At 52.0% G+C, this 17,741-nt stretch overlaps 1 protein-coding gene across 2 annotated transcripts in view; it reads left to right on the top strand.

Moving 5' to 3' along the window:
- Positions 1-17,741, top strand: part of STK10 (serine/threonine kinase 10) — a 52,535-nt gene that overhangs the window by 9,507 nt on the left and 25,287 nt on the right. Inside the window, exon 2 of one of the 2 annotated variants that reach the window (XM_052816647.1) lies at positions 3,598-3,762. In XM_052816647.1, coding sequence (XP_052672607.1) covers positions 3,598-3,762 — 165 coding nt within the window. Of the gene's footprint in view, positions 1-3,597; positions 3,763-17,741 lie in introns of those variants that run through there. The other variant, XM_052816648.1, reaches the window with a different exon arrangement.

Here is a 17,741-nt window from a genome sequence, read left to right as displayed (position 1 = left end):
AGACCGCCCGGTGTAGTTGGCCAAAATCTGACGCTGCCTGTATGAATCTGGCTTGCTGTGAACAGCTTTCGGAGCTGGCTGGCTGCTGCAAGGGGCTGCGATGCAGCCGGCTGCCTGATGGCAGGCAGCTGCCATTCCCAAGGAGGCTGCCGGGAACGTGGCTGTGTGGCGTCAGGACTGGAGGACAAGCAGATGGAGAGAAAGCAAAGGTGGAGAAATGAGCAGAAGCTCCTTGGATTTCCAGAGCTCTTGCAACGACAAACGTGACTTGCTGAGCTCAGTTCAGGAGTGCCCACGCCAGCTGGTATGGGTCTCCCTCCATCTGGTATGGTTGAAACACTACAGACTGGGTTTGGGCTCCGTGGGGCCATGGACAGCTCAGGAGGGGATCGGCTGTCCAGCCTGTACGAGCGTTGGTCCTCTCAAAGGCAGCTGTGCAGGGCAACCAGCCTCCTCTCCACACTACAGTGGGCCATGCTGGAGGAGATCAGTTTTCCAAAATCTACTGACCTCATGGTCTCAGGTCCCCTTCCTGCTTCAGATGCTTCTGCCGTCCCATGGGGCTGTGGGGCGTTTTGGTCCCTTCTGGGAAGTGCCGTGAGCGCACTCGGTTGTAGCGGTGACGTTACGGCAGGGCCACGGAAAGTACAGGGTTCGTGCCCGCGCCATCCCCTCGGCATCCCTACCCGCGAGAGCTTGCTGTTGCAAAAGCTCATGTTCTTGCATCGTGAGTTCGTGATGTCCTGAACTGACTTCTCCTTGGAGATGGTGGTCTCGCTTCCGCTGGTGTGACCGAGCAGTGTGACCTCCCAGGGACCCCTGGCCTGGGGGGACGTGGGACAGCAGTGCTCCTCTCCCTTTGGGGTGGAAGCCCACCTCACACAGCTCATGGGATCCCCTCCCTCCCTCCCTGAGCTGCGTCCCCCACTAGAATGGATGAGGAGATGGAGATAGCTGGGGAAATACGCTCATCAGGACAGTCCAAAGTGGTGGAGAAAGGCAGCAGCTAATTCTGTTCTGGACATCTTTAAAGACTGAACGTCAGACAGGGTGTACGTGGGCTCCTACCTAGAAAGGAAGCAATGGCTGGGGGGTGCTGGGTTGCTCACCTGCTAGTTGTAGGAGTAATGAGGAATGAGTTCAGGCTGCCACAGTGAACACGTGGGCTGCAGTCGCTCCCCCACCCACAGCTTGCAGCCCTGTTTGCAAAACCGTGGCCTCCAGCTCAGCATCCAGCACCCCTGCATGCCTTAGCAAGCCCAGGAGGGGATGAGAGGTGACAGCGTGGCTGCTGGGGTGGCTCCCCCGAGGCTTGGGGGTGAGGGCAGGTTGGTTCAGACCTCTCGGTGGGAGATGATGCTGTGGGGGACTGGGGCACGCTCTGCTCCTGGGTTTTTTCAGCATCCCAGAAGGGCTGAGCTGGCCGGGACCCTGCCGGTGGAAGCGTGCGATGGCTGACCTCCAAGGGAAGCCCCACCTCCTCTCACAATATTTACTTCCCCTCCTTGGACCTCTCCCAACACCGTAAGTGCAGAGCAAACACAGTGGGGCACTTCTTGCTCCGTTTCGGAAGCACTGTGCTTTTCCCCAGGCTTGCTCTGCTCCGCATCTCCCCCTGCCCCGCTCTGCGTGCCCTTCTCTGGGCATCTGGTGGCAATTCGGTAAGAAACAAGCCAACCTGAGCAAAGGAAAACCCCTAATTTCTTCTGAAACCAGCATGAGCTGCTGTCTTGCATTTGGGCAGTGAGCCCAGATAGAAATGGATTTGTCCCCTGTGGTAAAGACACAGCTGTCCATGCCAACTCATGCGAATGCAGCAAGTCTTCAAAACCCAGCAGAGACTCAGGGGTCCCTTATTTTCCTTCCTCCATTGTATGCTTTTCCCCTTATTCCTTACCCCCCCCTCCCCAGCCTGTTCCTTGGTACACAGTTATACTATCACCTAAGCTATATAAAACTGTTCAGCAGGGCTTGTGGTGTTTATACTGGGAACTAATCCTCCTGTAAGCTCCTGCGTAGGTTTTCCAAACACAGATATGTAAACTGCAAAGCAATAAGAAAGGTCACAACTGGAGTTTGCCCAGCTCCTCTGGTGATAATATCCACAGTGGGACTTTCTCCCCCGGGGTAGGGGCAGCCCGGAGTGGGTGTGATGGAAGGAAAGTGGGTAATGAACTGGAATCACACTGGGGGGGCTCTCCTCCATCAGCGGGGAGCAGAGCGGGTGAGCTATAGGGATTTCTTCTGTCCCTTGATCTGCTGATTCAATGCGCTTCTGGGAATGGTGGGGAGCTCCTGAGTCAACAGCTCCCGTCTCGCGTGTGACACGTCTCACAGTGAAGCCCTGTGTGTGCAGACTGTCGCGCAAATGCCCTTTTGGCATTTTGCTGCAAACTTGTAATTCTTGCAACAATTTGTGCAAATTTCCAATTGCAAAATGCAGACTTGTCCTGGCAGTTTTGAGCGAAGCTAATGGACAGTGCTGGGTGGATGATGCTGAAACGGTCCTGCGTGGGAGCAGCTCTGGGGCTCGCCTGGCACTGCCTGCTTACAGATGTTTGCTTTTAGCCAAGCCTTTCGTCAGCTGCCTTTTTCCCCCTGCAGGATGGGGGCACAAGAGGAGTGGGGTGAGAAGAACCATGTCTGCAAATGCTTCCAGTCCACCATTAAGTCTTTTGCTGGTGTGTGGCACCTACAAGCAGAGCAGCCCCCGTGCAGCTATCGGTGACCCCTTCCTAGGCAGTGAGTGCTGCTTGGGGAAGGGTGTTTGGTGGGAAGGAGGTCAGCAAGCTGCTAACCCAAGGGTACGCTCCTGTGTTGTTGTGAGGAATGGGGAGGGAAAGTCAGCAAAAGTTTTCCAACCACTAGGGCAAGGAGGTTTTGATGGTTTTCTGGTTACTTGGTGAATAAGCTGGTTAAAGGGACTATATAAAATGGAGGGGGCAGCCGGGAGAGCATGTGTGGTATTTTTCTTACTGTGATCTGAAGAGCTCACTGACATGCAACACCAGGAATACCGGCCAGTCCTGGGAAATCAAAATGCACCCTTCTTCTTGGTTTACCTGCCAAGGAGGTGATCCCTACATTTCCATTGTGTGTTACAGAAAAGTGCCCTGGTGAGGGTCCTGATGAGGAAGGGGAGTGTAGGGATGTTCAGGGTGGAGATGGTTCACAGCTGTACCGTGAATTTGGTTGGATTGTCTGTGTACTCAGGACTTCTATTAAATGGAGTTATCACCTATACTATTAGCAGAGAGCCTCCATACTCTGAGGTTTTCTTGCTTCCATCTTTTTCATGCTACAAACAATAGGACACATCTCCTTTTCTAAAAGCCTCTTTCTCCCCACGATGGGAAGCGGTGTGGGCGGTAGAGACTGGAGGGAGGAAGGAGGATGCTTTGGCCCTTACACAGCATTCGTCCTCTCTGTGACGCTACGGGCAGGTTTAGGATGCAGAAATGCATCTGCAAGTTTCCATGCTTGTGTTGTAGCTAGTACCAGTGAAGCTGAGTGTGAATCGGAGGAGCAGGAATTGTGCAAGTACTGTGTGCTCCTGGCTCTCCTTGCCTTTGTACTCATGCTGGTTTTGTCTTCCAGGCTAAGAATAAGGAAACTGGTGCTTTAGCGGCTGCCAAAGTCATTGAAACAAAGAGCGAAGATGAACTGGAAGATTACATGGTGGAGATTGAAATACTGGCGACCTGCAATCACCGGCACATTGTCAAGCTGCTGGGAGCGTTTTATTGGGATGGCAAGCTCTGGGTAAGAGGCTGTTGCTGTGTGTGACCTGTATAGCTGTGTGTGTCTCTCTCTGCAGAGAGGAAATGGCTAAGTTACGGTGAAGCAAAACCTCTGGAGCAGCTTGAAGAATCAGTGTGAGTTAAAAATGACTCACAAGCTGTGCTCTACTCACTGCACGAACAGTGCATGGATTTTCCCCACTTTCTTCGATGAGCAAACTATCTTCTAACTAAAGCTGCTTATAAATAGCCCATAGAAGGTCAAGAGAACTTCACTGTAAAGTGAAAACTGGAGTTGTTGGGGTTTTTTCACCATTTGGAGTTTGTAAATGTAGAAAATGCAGCACCGGATAAGGGCATCTCTTCCCCACTTAGTCCCTCTTTTGAAAGATCAGATGGAAGGCTAAGCCTGGCTTTTTGATTTGTGCCTTATTTCTGGCTCAGCATCTGTAATGCAGAGGCAACTGATAGCAAGAGCTCCATTTCCCGTGGCTGTGGAGGCACAGAGACATAAAATGCAATCCAGCGGGTTAGTGCAACAGCTAGTTGTGCTGCGGCTGGAACAGCAGGTTCCTGCATCTCTTTCCCCTAGCCTGGCAGGCTTTTTTTTTTTTTTTTTTTGTTCTGGTTTTTTTTTCCCCTGCCTGCTGCTTTCTTTGAGTCCCTGGAGGCAGAAGAAGGTGAGCATGAAAGGCACCTTCCTGTGTGCTGCCACGGCAAAAGTGCAAGCGGCTGGAGAGGGTGAGGGCGCGCACCCTTGTGTATTTGCCCTGTGCTAGACTCCGATAACTGTGTGCCTGTGTGCGTGCAGGTGTGCCTGTGTCAGGATAGTGGAAATCTGGTGAAACTCATGAAACCCATCTCTTGGCAAGTTCATCTGCTCCTTCTTATAACTACTGACAAGTCAGGAGAGTGTCAAGGGTGCGTTCAGCAGCTCTGTTACTTTTTTCTTCCTCTTTTTAATGCTTCAGATACCTTCGTGACCTCCCAGGGTACTTACTAGAGTTAAAAAAAGACATCTCAGCTTTTGAGATTTGCACTTGTGTGAGCTGAGCTGTCAGATCTGTTGGTCCCTGCTTGTTTTGCCAAGGGAGCCGAGGCCTGAGCGCGGGCTGAGCTGCAGGGCTGTCGCTGGAATAACGCAATCCATGTCTAGTTCATTCCTCAGTTAAGCAATGCGGGAGAGGTACTGTTTCATTGGGCAATGTGTGCTTATTCAGCAAGCACCTTTTGCAATGTCAGCATGCATTGGTGTCCTTATTTAAAAACCCATTGATAAAGCCCATGACTTCTCTGTGACACCCTGCTCAGAGGGCTGCGGTACCCAGTGCCAAGCACTTCCTTCTGTCCACCTTCTTGCTTCGAGGGAGCTGGGCTGCGAGTTGTCCAGAGACTTGGTATTTGGATGGCTGCTAATCGTGATGCAGAGCCCTGGGTACGTTAAAGAACAAAGTAAATATGTGCCCTTCTAAGGAAGTGAAAGGCAAACATCTCTCCTAGGAGAGGACTTGAGATTTGGACATATTGCAACTGCAGCAAGGCTAATCTCGGCAAAATTAAAAAGGCAAACATACACCGAGCTTGGGCAAGAGATGGGGCTGGTTTATATTCCACCCTGTTGTGCTGTTTTTACCTCCCTGCTCTGTGCCTGGTCTGCCTGAATTTTATGTTGGCCTTGTTCATTCTCTCTAAAATGTCAGCCCCCTCCCCTTTCCCCTTCCACCTCCTCCCCGCAATAGGAAGCTTTGCCTTCCTTCCTGTAGGGAAAATGGATTGCAGAGCTCCTTGGCTCTGCTTTTGTCTAAGAAGTGCTTTGTAATGTCATATGCTTGCCGACCTACTAAAATTAAACAGCCTCTTTGAAGCTACTGGAACAAGAGCGTCCTGTATGAGGCTGTCCCGTGAGGGTAGACGTTACGGCCCAGTCCATTGTTTTGGGAGGAGGATCGTTCTCTTTACTTAATTATGAGTGGCATTTGCATTTCATTGCTCAGGCTGTTCTTATTAATGCTCTAGTGTTTTACTGGCTTTGAGGGAAGTAAATAAGCCAGGCTGTTATACTTCTGGAAGGGTTCTAGTCGCTACCAGGTTTTCCCTAAAGTCAAAGGCTTCCGCTTCTCGGTCACCAGCGCTGCTGGGGAAAATTTGCATCCAAATATAAACACCAGCTTTCATTGTCTTGTCCCTTATCCCATCCCCACTTCTGTCTGTGTGCTTGTTTTAGCCAGCATTTTGCTGGACCATTTGCAAAGGGTCCATTTGTGTGATGGGTGCATGGACTCTGCTGCGCTTTTGGCTTCAAGTGGCTCAGGCTTCGGGTAAAACTGCTGTGGGTGCGTGTCTGGTCGGTGATCCGCTGTGGTTTCCTTGTCTTCACAGCCCAGCGTGGAAGACAATGTTCAAAGTGAGAAAGGGGCAGCAGTGGGAGCACTAAGACAAGCTGGCAAGGGGTCCAGACGTGCCCGACCTCCTGGATGGCAGGAGCTCTTGCGCTCTATTCTAATTTATGGCTCGGTCTGTGCCACAAGCAGTCTCAGCTGGCAGCGCTGAGAGGGGCTCAGTGGTGAGAAGGGCTCTTGCTAAATCAGTCTGTTGACTGTTCTCTGACTCTTGAACTAACAAGGAAAATATGCGAGAAAACCTGGCCTTCAGTGGTGGCTGCTGCTGCAGAAGCTTCCTTGTCCCTGCAAGCTGCGTTAGGTCCCCGTGGCTCCTCTCTGCCAGGGTTTGGCTTTGTGCTTCAGTAACCAGAAGGTGACATGCAATATTTATGGAGCAAAAAACCTTTCTGTGCAAAGGGAAGTGGCTTATCCTACAGCAGCTGCTTTGAAATCCATAGCACTGAAATGAAAGCATAAGCCAGAAAATTCCTCTTGCTTTTATACCTGATTGGCATCAAGCTGAAGGAGGAGGAGAACCCAGTTCTCACAAGGGACAGAGCAGAAGCCTGCTGTGCAGGCAAGGGCATGGAAGACCCCAGTGAGTCCCCAGGAATATAACTGGTGAGATGACAGCAACCAGCATGAACTTCCTCGGCATATAAATACACTGCAGAGATGCTGTGCCCTCACCAGCAGTTGCTATCTCGTTCCATTTCCCCTCAACCTTCTTTTCTTTGCTGGTGGCAGAGGCCAAGCAGTCTTGTGCTGGTTGAAAACAGCCCAGGGAGGCTTGCAAAACTGCAGTGGTGGTAGCTTTCATGATTTTATTTTATTTTTATTATAAGCCCTGTGGCATTTGATGTTCTTTTGCATAAATCCCAGCTGCTGGAAATGGGGGCACCAAATGAAAGCTGAGAATCTCATGCTATTAAAAAAAAGTCTGGTTTGAGTCCTTGTGGCTGGGCCACATTTTAAAGTCTTTTTTCCTGAAGCGCGATGTAGGACTTGGAAACACAAAGGCAAATCCTCCTCACCCAACATACATGCAACTTTAAAAACAGACCTTTTAAAGCTATTGTGTGACTGAGGAATGGGACTAAGGTATGGCTTTTGAATGCTTGGAATCTGCACTGATAATTATTAGTGCAAGGGAGAGAAAAACAACAGACCTTGTGTGTTTTGTCCCTCTTGAGGGCTATGTAGTTGGTTTTTTGTTTGTTTGGTTGGGTGTTTTTTTCCACCTTCCAAAACAACACAAAAAGACTGAAACCTCAAAGGAAGGGAGGAACTTTTGATCTCTTGCTTCTGAATCTTTCTGCTGCTTCTGAGTGTCTCCTCTCGCAGACAGAGGAGCGATAAGATGACCGGGGAGGGGAGTGTCGTTTGGAGTGATGAATTCCAACTTTCCTGTGGGAGATCTCTGCTCCCAGAGGACAGTGGTCATCTCCACCAGACAACCCAACACACTGTGGGGGCTGATCCGCAGAGTGGGGCAGAAAACCTGGGATCCCTCCTGCAGGAGCCTGTCGAGATGCTCCAGCATGGAGCCTGCAGGGTTCTCTGGAAATTAGTTGAAATGTGATTGGGCCCCAAGTATTTAACCGCAAGACTCTGCCGGTGGTGGCACAACTTTTCTAGTGAAGCACCGGGGAATTCTCTTCCCCCTCCTTCCTTTTCTATAAACCGTGGTTGCTATAGCAAACGGGCTTTTGAATAAACAGACGCTTCCTGGAGATCAAAGCAAAAATCACTGTACCGTGCAGGTAACCCTGCCTTGCCAGAGCATTTTGGTGATGGTTAATTTAATCAGCTTAGAGTTTCTTCTCACTGGCCCGCTGTGTGGGTATGTAACTCGTATAGCTTGCAGATAGACACCAGCTTTGTAGCTAGTCTTTGTACTTCCCTTAAAAAAGCGTTTTGCATTTTCTGTGGGCAAGCCCTGACCTGTTTAGCCAGGGACTTTTTGGATTGCTACCCCTTTGATATGGATGTTGACTGGAGATTTGGGCATTCTTGAAAATCCTGTATCATAAAGAAATGTTCATTATCCCATGCAGTAGACTGCTGGGCTATGTAAAGCATCCGCAGCTTTTAATTCTCTTAAGTTGGAAATACCTTTTCTTTAAAACAAACAAAAAAGAAAGCTGATAACAGTATCAGATTCCCTAAGGTTTCCCTTACAATAACCTCCCTTTGCTATCTTGCAGGGATGTCTCGCAGGGTGAGCAGCCTGGGCTCTGGCTGGATGCCCACGGCGGACCCTTTTGCATGAATGCTGTACCAGAGCAGGGCTCTCCAGGCTTCTCAGTCATCTGTCCCTGAGGAATCCGAGGGCTATTCGTGTCCCTTTAAAATTTCACTTGGCAGGAGAGTTGCGGTCTAAACTGGCCCTTCCTGCTTGGCCTCGTGTTCCTAAAGCTTTGTACCAAACTTCCCCCCAAAGTGCTTGAACAGTTCTTTGCAGCTCGCGAGTGTCGAACTATGCATATTGCTTGAGCGTAGCAGAGGAGAGACCCAGAAAAACAAAGTGATCCCAAACCTGCAAACTTTGTTAAACAGCTAGCCAGTGTCCTAGCGAAACAACCCTTTCCTTTCTTTCCCCTCCTTTCCCCCAACTGCAGAAACTTAAAGCCATGCCAGATTTGGCTGCACCCTGAGAGCCCCCGAGAGCACGCAGCGCTGTGCTGCTGGCAGGGCTGTGCTCTGGTACCCGTGAGCTGCTGCGGGATAAGCCCCGCTGGGCAAACCAGCGTGGGGGTGGTGTTTGCTGGACCGGTTTCTAAATTCCTACCAGTCCAGAATTTGGGCAGAACTGCAAAACAACCCCAGTAACTTCTGCAGGGTAGGTAGGCGCGGAACAGATGTGGGCAGACGTCTGCACACATCAGGACACGGCATTGCTGTGCCCCAGGAGGCTGGGAGCGTGGCAGGGTTATCACTGTCTCCCCTCCCTGTCCTTGGAGTCAGCTGGATGCACATCATCTTGGCCAGGACGGGAAAAAGCGATGTAGCCCGGTGGTTTTTCTGACACTTCCCTGGGCTTCCAGCATCAAGCAATTTGCTGTTCAGAGTAGCATAATTGACCTGAGTGGGTAATGACTTCTGCTCCAACCTTGGGACTGTGTCTTCGCCACCTGGGATGCTGCGGAGCGGCCATCTGGGTGGCATCCTCCCTCCCCTCCCTGCCACCCGCTGCCTGCCTGCGAAGCAGTAAGGCTTCTCCCTGCCTCACCCTTACGCAGGTTGTTTACTGCCTTTCCCCAAGACATGGAGGTCTAAGTCGTCTTCTGCCCTCCCCTCCGCTGTAAAGCTGGGCAGCGGGTTGCATGGGATCAACGTATCTGCTCCGTCTTGTGAACGTGAGCTTTAGCATTCAGGCTCCTGGCAAGTCACTGGAAATCCTAGTCTGGGTAAAACTGGGGCTTTCCCTTAAAGCAGGGATGGAAATGGAGTGATTTCGATCAACCACCAAGAAAGACTTATGCAGCAGGCAAATTACCATAGCCCAGCCAAGTTCAAGAGCGCTTCTACAGGTAGCAACATGACAATGCAAACTAGAATAGAAGCCTTTGTCTACCATCCTTTATACAGGATAACGTTGCAAGAAAGGTTATTGAAGCAATAATAGTGCCTTGTGATTACATACCCTTGTCATCTATACACCATGGAATGCTTTTATAAAAGAGACCTGGTGTCATTATCCCAGTTATTAGAAGGGAGAGCGGAGGCACAGACAAGAATTTGCCTGAAGTTTACTCAGCAGGTAAATAGTACTTGGGAATAAGTTTTATGTGCTGGATCCCAGTCCAGGGTTATAACCATAAGGCCATAGTTTTATGAAAAGAAAGCAGCAGACGAGAAGCCTATAGGCAAATCAGTTTTCAAAGCACTTTAAAACTTTGTTTAGAAGTGAATTGCAATAAGCCACGTTCCCACTTGGCTCTCTTACCAAGGGAAATGCTAAGGAACAATGTTTGCATATAAATGAATATTTATGAACTACCTGTGTATAGGAGACAGTACCTTGAAACCTAGCTTCAGCCTATGCCCTGGAATGAGCGATAGATTACAGGTTTAGACTTCTTTATTTCAGATAGAGCCTGAAAGTTGTCATTTGGGAGGGAGGGATGGCCTTTCGCAGACCTTAGGGCTTGGGGTGGTTTCTATTGACTTCAAAGCCCTCACTGAAACAGTTAAATAGCAATATTCTTGTCTTGTGTGATGAATCCAGACACCTTGTGTTGTGAATTTGGGGATGATCAGAACAAATAATCATTTCTAGGAGATGCCAGGCAGGAGTTGAAAACTTGTAAAGTCCTTTGCCACCCCTTCAATGAGTCGTCCTCCCAACCAGGTGAGGCTTTGAGGCTGTGTTGGAACTGCTGGCTGTTAATAAAAGCCATCAGGAAACTTGTCCTGGGTCAAACTCCAGCTCTGACGGTGAGCTCTGCCCTTCTGAAATGCATCATCTATTTTAGATGCTGGCACAAACTTGGGGTGCTTGATGTTGGCGAATATTCCCACTGATGAAGAAGCAACTTGTTGCTTTTAGCTATTTATATTTGAAAGGATTTTCTGCATTTTGCTGCCCATCCAGTAACAAATGCTTTTGATTAACTGGGTGGCCTCTAAATACTGATTAACCTGGTGACAGAAGGGGGATCCCAGTCACAGCCCTCCAAGGAGCAAAGGCTTTGCCCCATGCCCGGGCAGAGAGCCATCGCCTGGGTGTTTTCCTGGTTTCTATAGTAAACAAGAGCGCTGGCCTTCCTCTTGCCATCCCTTGAGTACGACGCTGAGAGCCCTGAGCACTTGGAGCCAGTTGTGGTCTGGTCCCTGAAGAGAGAGCTCATGTTTGAGCCTGTGCGTGTTTCAATTAACCCTTCCCACAGCACTCAGCATCCCAGGTACCACTGCCTCGTTGTGGCTGTGCTGACCCTCTCTGCTCTGCATCTCGTAGCTGTTTGCATTCACTGGCCACGGGCGTTCTTCAATTCTCGTCCATCTGGGATGCTGGTTAGTAGGTCGGAATGGTGAATTCAAAGGGGTCGGATATCAGCCCTTGTCCAAAGAAACTAAATGCCCTGTGTGATTCTAGCAAGGGGAAGGATGCTTTTTGTAACGTCAAAACCATTTGGTTAAACTAAAAGGAGTTTTGATTTGTTCTGCCAAAATTTCAGTAGGAATGGGAATATTTCTGCCAACCTGTGGGGGGGTAGTTCAAGGAAATATTTTGTAATCTCAGAATGACTTAGATGTGAAGAACTTATCCTCAGTTTCTCTGTGATCAGCAGGGAGCTCCACATTTCAGGAGGAGTATGCAGCGTTATCTGACTTTGTTCTCAATAAAGCTTTCCTACTCTGACACTCTGTAAGCCTTGGGTTTCCTCACTTGCTGCCCTGCATCTTCTTTCCCCCCACTCGTTATGGGGACAGACTTTTTTTAATTTCAAATATTTTTCTCTGTAGGTTATTTTGTTCAGAAAAGTGGGGGGGAGAAAAGGTTTATTATATTTAAAGTCTCTGAATAGTGTCCTTGTCTGTATGGGAAAATTGGCAAGCTTGGAGCACTCTCTTACAGAGAGCTAATTATTTCGCTTCCACCTACAGCATACTTGCTATGTCAGACAAGCTGTTGACGTTTGTGCTCCGCTGTGGCAGCAAAGAGGCTTCTGGTGGCTTCTGTATTGTTTTATGGCCTCTCCAGTGTGTGCTGAGGGCTGGCTGCAGCCGGAGGGGAGTGCGTTGCTGGTGGCTTTTGCAGGTGCCAGTGGTTCTTGGGTGCTCGTCCCCTCTTGTGTTTGTGGCACGCTGGGGCTCTAGAAATGAGGTTGGGAAGGATGGTGTGTGTCCTCAGTGCGTAGTAGGCTGCTGTAGCATCTTGCCCTGTCTTCAGCCCCCAGCAAATAGCTGGAGCAGCTCAGCCTTGCTTTGAATCAGCCCGTCTGGCTTACAAGCAATGCTGGCGTAATCTGTTCCCCATTTTCTTCCAGCCCTTTGGCATGTGTTGGGTGAAAAGTGTTGGGCCGGAGGGTGGTGGGGAAAGTGCCAAGTTAAGTGGGTGTAGGAATGAGATCCACCTCCTCCCTCTGCTCCGTAATGTAAACTTAATCCTTGGACTTCAGTCAGAGCAGGGCAAGGCTGGCTGAGATAATGGGGGGAGACTCGACATGCTTGCAAGCAGAACTTCACTGGCCAGCATGGCCCTTGATTTTAAAGGAGAGAGTAGATCTGACCAAATCATATTTAAAAACCAAGGTGGTGCTCCCCAAATCCAGCCCCTGTGGTCCTGTGCTATGGGGGGAAGAGGGGAGCTGCTCCTGGGAGGGCTGATCCGGCGTTGCTCGTCTTGCCTCTTCTGGCAGCCGGCAGGACAGCATAGCTTTGCCGTTAACCACCAGAACTTGGGTTCAGATGTCAAACAGATGGAGTAAAGGACGTGCTCCTTGACCGTGCCTAAATATATCACTGTGTTCTTTCCACCAGCGAGGAACGGCTCTGTCCTCTGGGGTTTGTGTCGCTCAGAAGCTGAATCCCCTTTCTTAGTCCTGGCAAGTAGAAATGTGTCCACGGTTTTTGCTGGAGCCACGAGGATGGGCTCAAGCCTGTCAGCCCAGGGGATGTAATGGGCTTGGAGGGACAGGGGATGGAGCCAAGTGGGGTGGCTCTTCACCCTGTGCTCGGGTGTTTGGAGATGTTGGGTGCAGGCAGAAGCCCCGAGAGATAAGCAGGGCTGGATAGAAGCTGTTCACGGGGAGAGTGCCTGGCCTCCCTATGTGTCCAGGCCATAGTCGGGCTGCAGAGGCGGTGCTGGCATCTCAGGGTACTCGTGGAGGTTACCGTCCGTGTCCCAGATGGCCGCTCTGTGTGCGGGACTAGGCTTTGCCTGTGTGCCTCTGGCACGGAGTGGTCTCAGGGTGGAGCTTGAGGTCTGGATCCATCATTTATCTGGGTGGCTTTGGGGCAAATGGACATCTATGTTCTTTGTGCTACACTTCGTATTTGCTACAGCCAGTGTTGCTGAACCAGGGGCATCCCCTCCAGGGGTTTTGTGCAGATCTTGGCCCCCGCTCCAGATGCTCCTGACCTTGTCCGAATCTTCTCAGACTGCTGCAGTAACACGCAGAGTTTGAGAACAGAGCTAGCTGTTGCCTCTGTCCTTTATTTTCCACGGCACGTGGATTATGGGGCTGAGCAGTAGTGTGGGATGGCCACCAGCAAGCTGCTGGGTGACTTTGATACTGAAGAAGTGGATGGGAAAGCCAGCGTTCAGTAGCTAGTGAACAACCGTTGCAGGTAGTGGGGCAGGAAACTTTCTGCTCTTCTAGTACCAGGACTGAGGGCTGTAGGAGGATGCTTTCCTGGACTTGCTCTGTCTCCTCTGCCTCTGAGTCGATACCAAAAGCCCTAGAGACTGTCTGGGCTCTCGACTTCCCACCGCTCCTGCAGGGCTCGGGAAGGAGCCTGTCTTGCCCACGGTGCGTGATCCAAATGCCGGGAGGAGAGACCCGCCTCGCTGTGACTCCTCCGTACCCTGTCGCAGACGGGGAGGTCTAGACTGTTTCCTCCCAGCCCTCCTGCCTGCGGTGCCAGGGGAGTCATCCTCTGCTACGGGTGCCATGGTGCCGGTGTGGGCTGTGTGAGGGGCCTCTGGGAACCCCGGTTCCTGCCCTGGGCTCAGTGCGCTGCAGGGAGGCTGTCCGCCGCCGAAGCCAGGAAACATTTTGGGTGGGTTGGAGCGGTGCACACAGGGGTGCTGTTCCTAAGGTGGGCTTCTCCCGTGCTGCCGGGGAGGGGGGTGCCCTGGGATGCCCGCCTGTGTGTTTGCAGGGGTAGAGAAGGGTGAAGAAGGCACTGCAGGCTGCGAGTCCCTTTCCGACGGCGGAAGGGCGGCACCGGGTTTTGTGGCCGAAGCCTTCGCCCTCGGCAGCCACGGTGCAGGGAGCTCGGCGGGCCGTCCCCGTGGGGCTGGGGGCTCTGCGGGAGGGACCGACGGGCCCGTGCCCCGCTGGAGGGGCTGCAGTGGGGGCTGGCGGGGAGAAGGGAAGGGCTCCGCAGCTGCAAAGGCAGCGGCTGTTACTCAACGCGGCCGTCTGTTGAAATTCAGGCAGTGGTACGTGCCTCGCGGTTTTTGCCCGTGGTGATGCTGCCTCGGAGCGCTGCCTCAGCTGCCTTCTCGCCTCCCAGCCACCAGTTTCGCTGCGGTGGGAGGAGGATCCAGACTTCCCCCTTTGGGCAATCCCCTTACAGTAAAGCGGGGCCTGCTCTCTTGCTGAAAAGCAGCTTTGTAAAATTCACCGTAAGGGGTTTTCTTTCCCCGTTCCCTCCCGCACAGTAACACAGGCGGGGTCCTCTCGCTCCCCTGTGCTGGGGCTTGTCGTGGGGCTGAGCAAGCCAGTGCCTCCTGTGTGAGGTGGCTTTGGCAGTGGTGTCCATCGCCTGGGTGCATGGGAGGAAGGGTGGGCTTCGGCTCGCAGCATCACTGACTCAGCAGATCAGCCCAGCAGGCAGGGTGACTGCAGTGGCAGCGGGGGGATGCTGCTGCAGTGCCTGGGGGTGTCGGGCTGTTGCAGGCGGGAGACCCTGTTAACTGTTCTGTACCGTACTCCCACCTACCCTTCATGTCAGGCAGGTCGTCTCCTCTCTCTGCAGCACCAGGATAGCCTGGAGGCAGCTGGGGCCCCCAACTCGCTCAGGCTTGCTCTCTCTTTTTTTTTTTTTTTTTTTCTTTTTTCCTCTTCCCTTTGTTGCATTTTTGCTGAATGCAAAGGATTTCTGCCCCCTGCCCTGCCACGCTGCCCCTGAATCACAGGAGCGGTTGTTGTTTGCCGCATTTCTTCCGCTTTTCCGGTAAGCGGGTGGGCGATGCCAGGAAAGCCCTGCGTTCCCTGCTGCCGTACCCGGTCAGGCACGTCTGCCCCTGGCACCTTCCTCCTGCCTCTCCCTCCCGGGTCTGTGCATGGTGGCAGCCTGGGGACCTGCCACCCTCCTCCTGGTGCGCTCTCCCCGCAATGGCAGCTCTGCATGGGGAAGGACCGAAACCGCTGATGGCAAGCGTGGCTGAGGCCGGCTGTGGCGTGCCCTGCTCCTCCTTGTCCTGCTCGAACTCGGAGAGCACAGTGATGGAATCGACCACTGCTAAAAGCAGCATCCCCCCAGAACCTTTCTGCCCACTCAGCATCCTGGAGAGAGGGGAGGTGGAACGGGTGCGGTGGGTGGCAAGGAGGCACCCTGGAAAGCATTCCCCTTCACCAGCTCGGTCTATAAATGGAGCACAATTTACTTTACCGCATTTACATTTCTTCTCTCCCCAGTCCCTCTGTGCCAATACAAGGCAGGAGAGCTAGCAGCTGTGCCAGAGGGTGCTTTCTGCTGTGGGTGGCAAGGACACCTCTAAGTTACCCCATGAAGGTGGCAGAGCCACGAGGCTGTGCGTGGGCGATGGAGGCTCTCGCCGCAGCAGGATGCTGCGGGTTACCTTCTCCCTGGCGGCAGGCAGCTGCTTAAACAAACAAAATGAAACCCTCTGCTGCAGATTAGGAGAGGAAATTGCTGAAGTACTTCAGTTTTGAAGCAGTTTCTGGGCCAGGCAGAGTGGATCTGGGGGCAGACAGATCCCGGGGACACAGACAACCTCCCGTGCCTGCCGGAGCTGATGCTCAGGGCTCCACGGGAGGTGGGTGGTTGCGGTGCTTAGCATGGCGTGCACCCATGTAGTAATGGCCTGGGTGCTCTGGAGCACCACTATGACTCCAGAGCAATTGGGCTATTCAGCATGCAACTGCAAAAGCAGCAAAAATCACAGGAAAAGCCTGCAGGCGCCCACCACCTCCAGTGACTTGGGAGTGACTGGGCTGCCAGCCAAGGGCTCCTCCATCCTAAGGGGACCCGGTGGCCTCCCTGCACAGCCCGCTGCGCTCGTGGGAAATGCCTGGCTGCCCAGGGCCGCCACCGCCAAGATGAGCTGCCCCCAACTTTCCCAGCTGATGGCTCTCTCCCCCCCTCCTTTTCTGACTGGAAGAGGCATTTCTCCAGTACTGCTGCCGAGGGAACAGTTCATGGGCCTCTGCCCTCTGACATGCCAATCGGATGAGTAAGAGCTGGCCTGAGGGTGTGTCCTCTCCTCTTAATTGGGCTTCAATTGCAAACCTCAGTTCAGGGACATCAGCTGTTCCACCCTTGGCGACTGTGCAGTGTTTGGTAAAAATACCTTTCAAGATAAGCTTTTTTTATTCCTTTTTTTTTTTTTAATGTAGAAAGCTCTAGGAGTTCAAACACACCCAAGAGGCAGGACCAGTCTTGCCCAGGGTGGGAGGAACGAGCAGGTTCTCCGTCCTACCCAGGAGGACTTCGGTACCTGGGCAGGAGATGTCCCTCCTGGTTTGTCAGACCCAGAAACTGCGCTGGGCTCTAATCCATCCTAGGTTTGGTTTCTGAGTTAGTGTCCCTCTGGGCCTCTCCTGGTGTAAGGTGCTGGAGGGATTCTCCTGGCACAGTGTCTGATCTGCTGTCTTGAGCTGCAAAGTCATATAATGCTTTTTCATAATGTGTGGTGCCCCCTTACTTGGGTACAGTTTGAAGACCTGTGTCTTTAAGAGCACTTAATTTAAGCCATAGCTGTTTCATACATATGTATGTATATTTATTCTCCTGGGCAACCCCAGGCTTGCTGGACCCTGCTTCCTCTCCTCCCAGGCAGTCACTTATTACTTGAGCAGCTGAGAAAAGTGCCCCAGCCCCCTCTGCATGCTCCGCTCCCACTTGGGCTACAAAATGCTTCCAGGTCCTGCTGTGCCTAAAGGCAGGATTAGGATGAGCCATGGGAGAAATCAAGGTCACCAGCAAAGCCCTTTAACTTGAATGGACTTTTGCTTTCGAATTTAAGTTTAAATTTAATTTTGCCCATGCAAAAGTTTCTTGAAAGGGAAAGATTATGTAGCTTCTGTATGCTGACAGCTTTATTCAAGCTGTTTCACTAAAGGTATAGGAGAAAAGGGCCCTTTTTTTTTTTTTTTTGATAGCAGTGCTCAAACTGTGGTACAAAGGTTTTGAGAGGTAGTGAGAGTGGGTTCCTTTCTCTGTCTTTAAACTAGCTGCCCAAATCTGTTCCTGTGCGTGCAGCTCGTGCGTCCCTGTCGAGCTGCAAATGAGCCCAGCGCGGTGGCTGGGTTTCTTGGCGGTGGTGTCGGAGCTGACACCACGGGGCTCTGGCTGTGCTGGAAGGCAGCCGTCAGTCGGTCGTGTTGCTCCTATGGCTCAGGAATGGGAGCTAGCGGCAAATTTTGCACGTGCCTGCGAGGTGTAGTTGCAACTGCCTATGGACTGAAAAACTAAAATGCTGATAGCGCGTAATCCCCGGGATTGATAACGGCTTTGAGGTGGCAGCAGGAGGGAGAACTCCTGTTGCTGCCGCGTGTGCCCGCTGGCAGCCCAGCGCAGCAGAGGGGCTGGGCAGCCTTCGGCGAGGAAGTCCCTGGATTTCTTGTGCGGAGGAAATCATTATGAACAGGATGTTTGCTCCAGCCCCATTCCAGGCTGCTCGCTGCAGACCCTGCAGCGGGCGCTCAGACCCCCCTCGCCTGGACCCTACGCAGATGGAGGGGGAGGTGTGGGTGCTCCC

This window comes from Harpia harpyja, chromosome 20 (genome assembly GCF_026419915.1).
Source record: "Harpia harpyja isolate bHarHar1 chromosome 20, bHarHar1 primary haplotype, whole genome shotgun sequence".
NCBI lineage: Eukaryota > Metazoa > Chordata > Aves > Accipitriformes > Accipitridae > Harpia > Harpia harpyja.
Note: the sequence above shows the minus strand (reverse complement) of the source record. Positions and strands in the feature narration are given on the sequence as shown.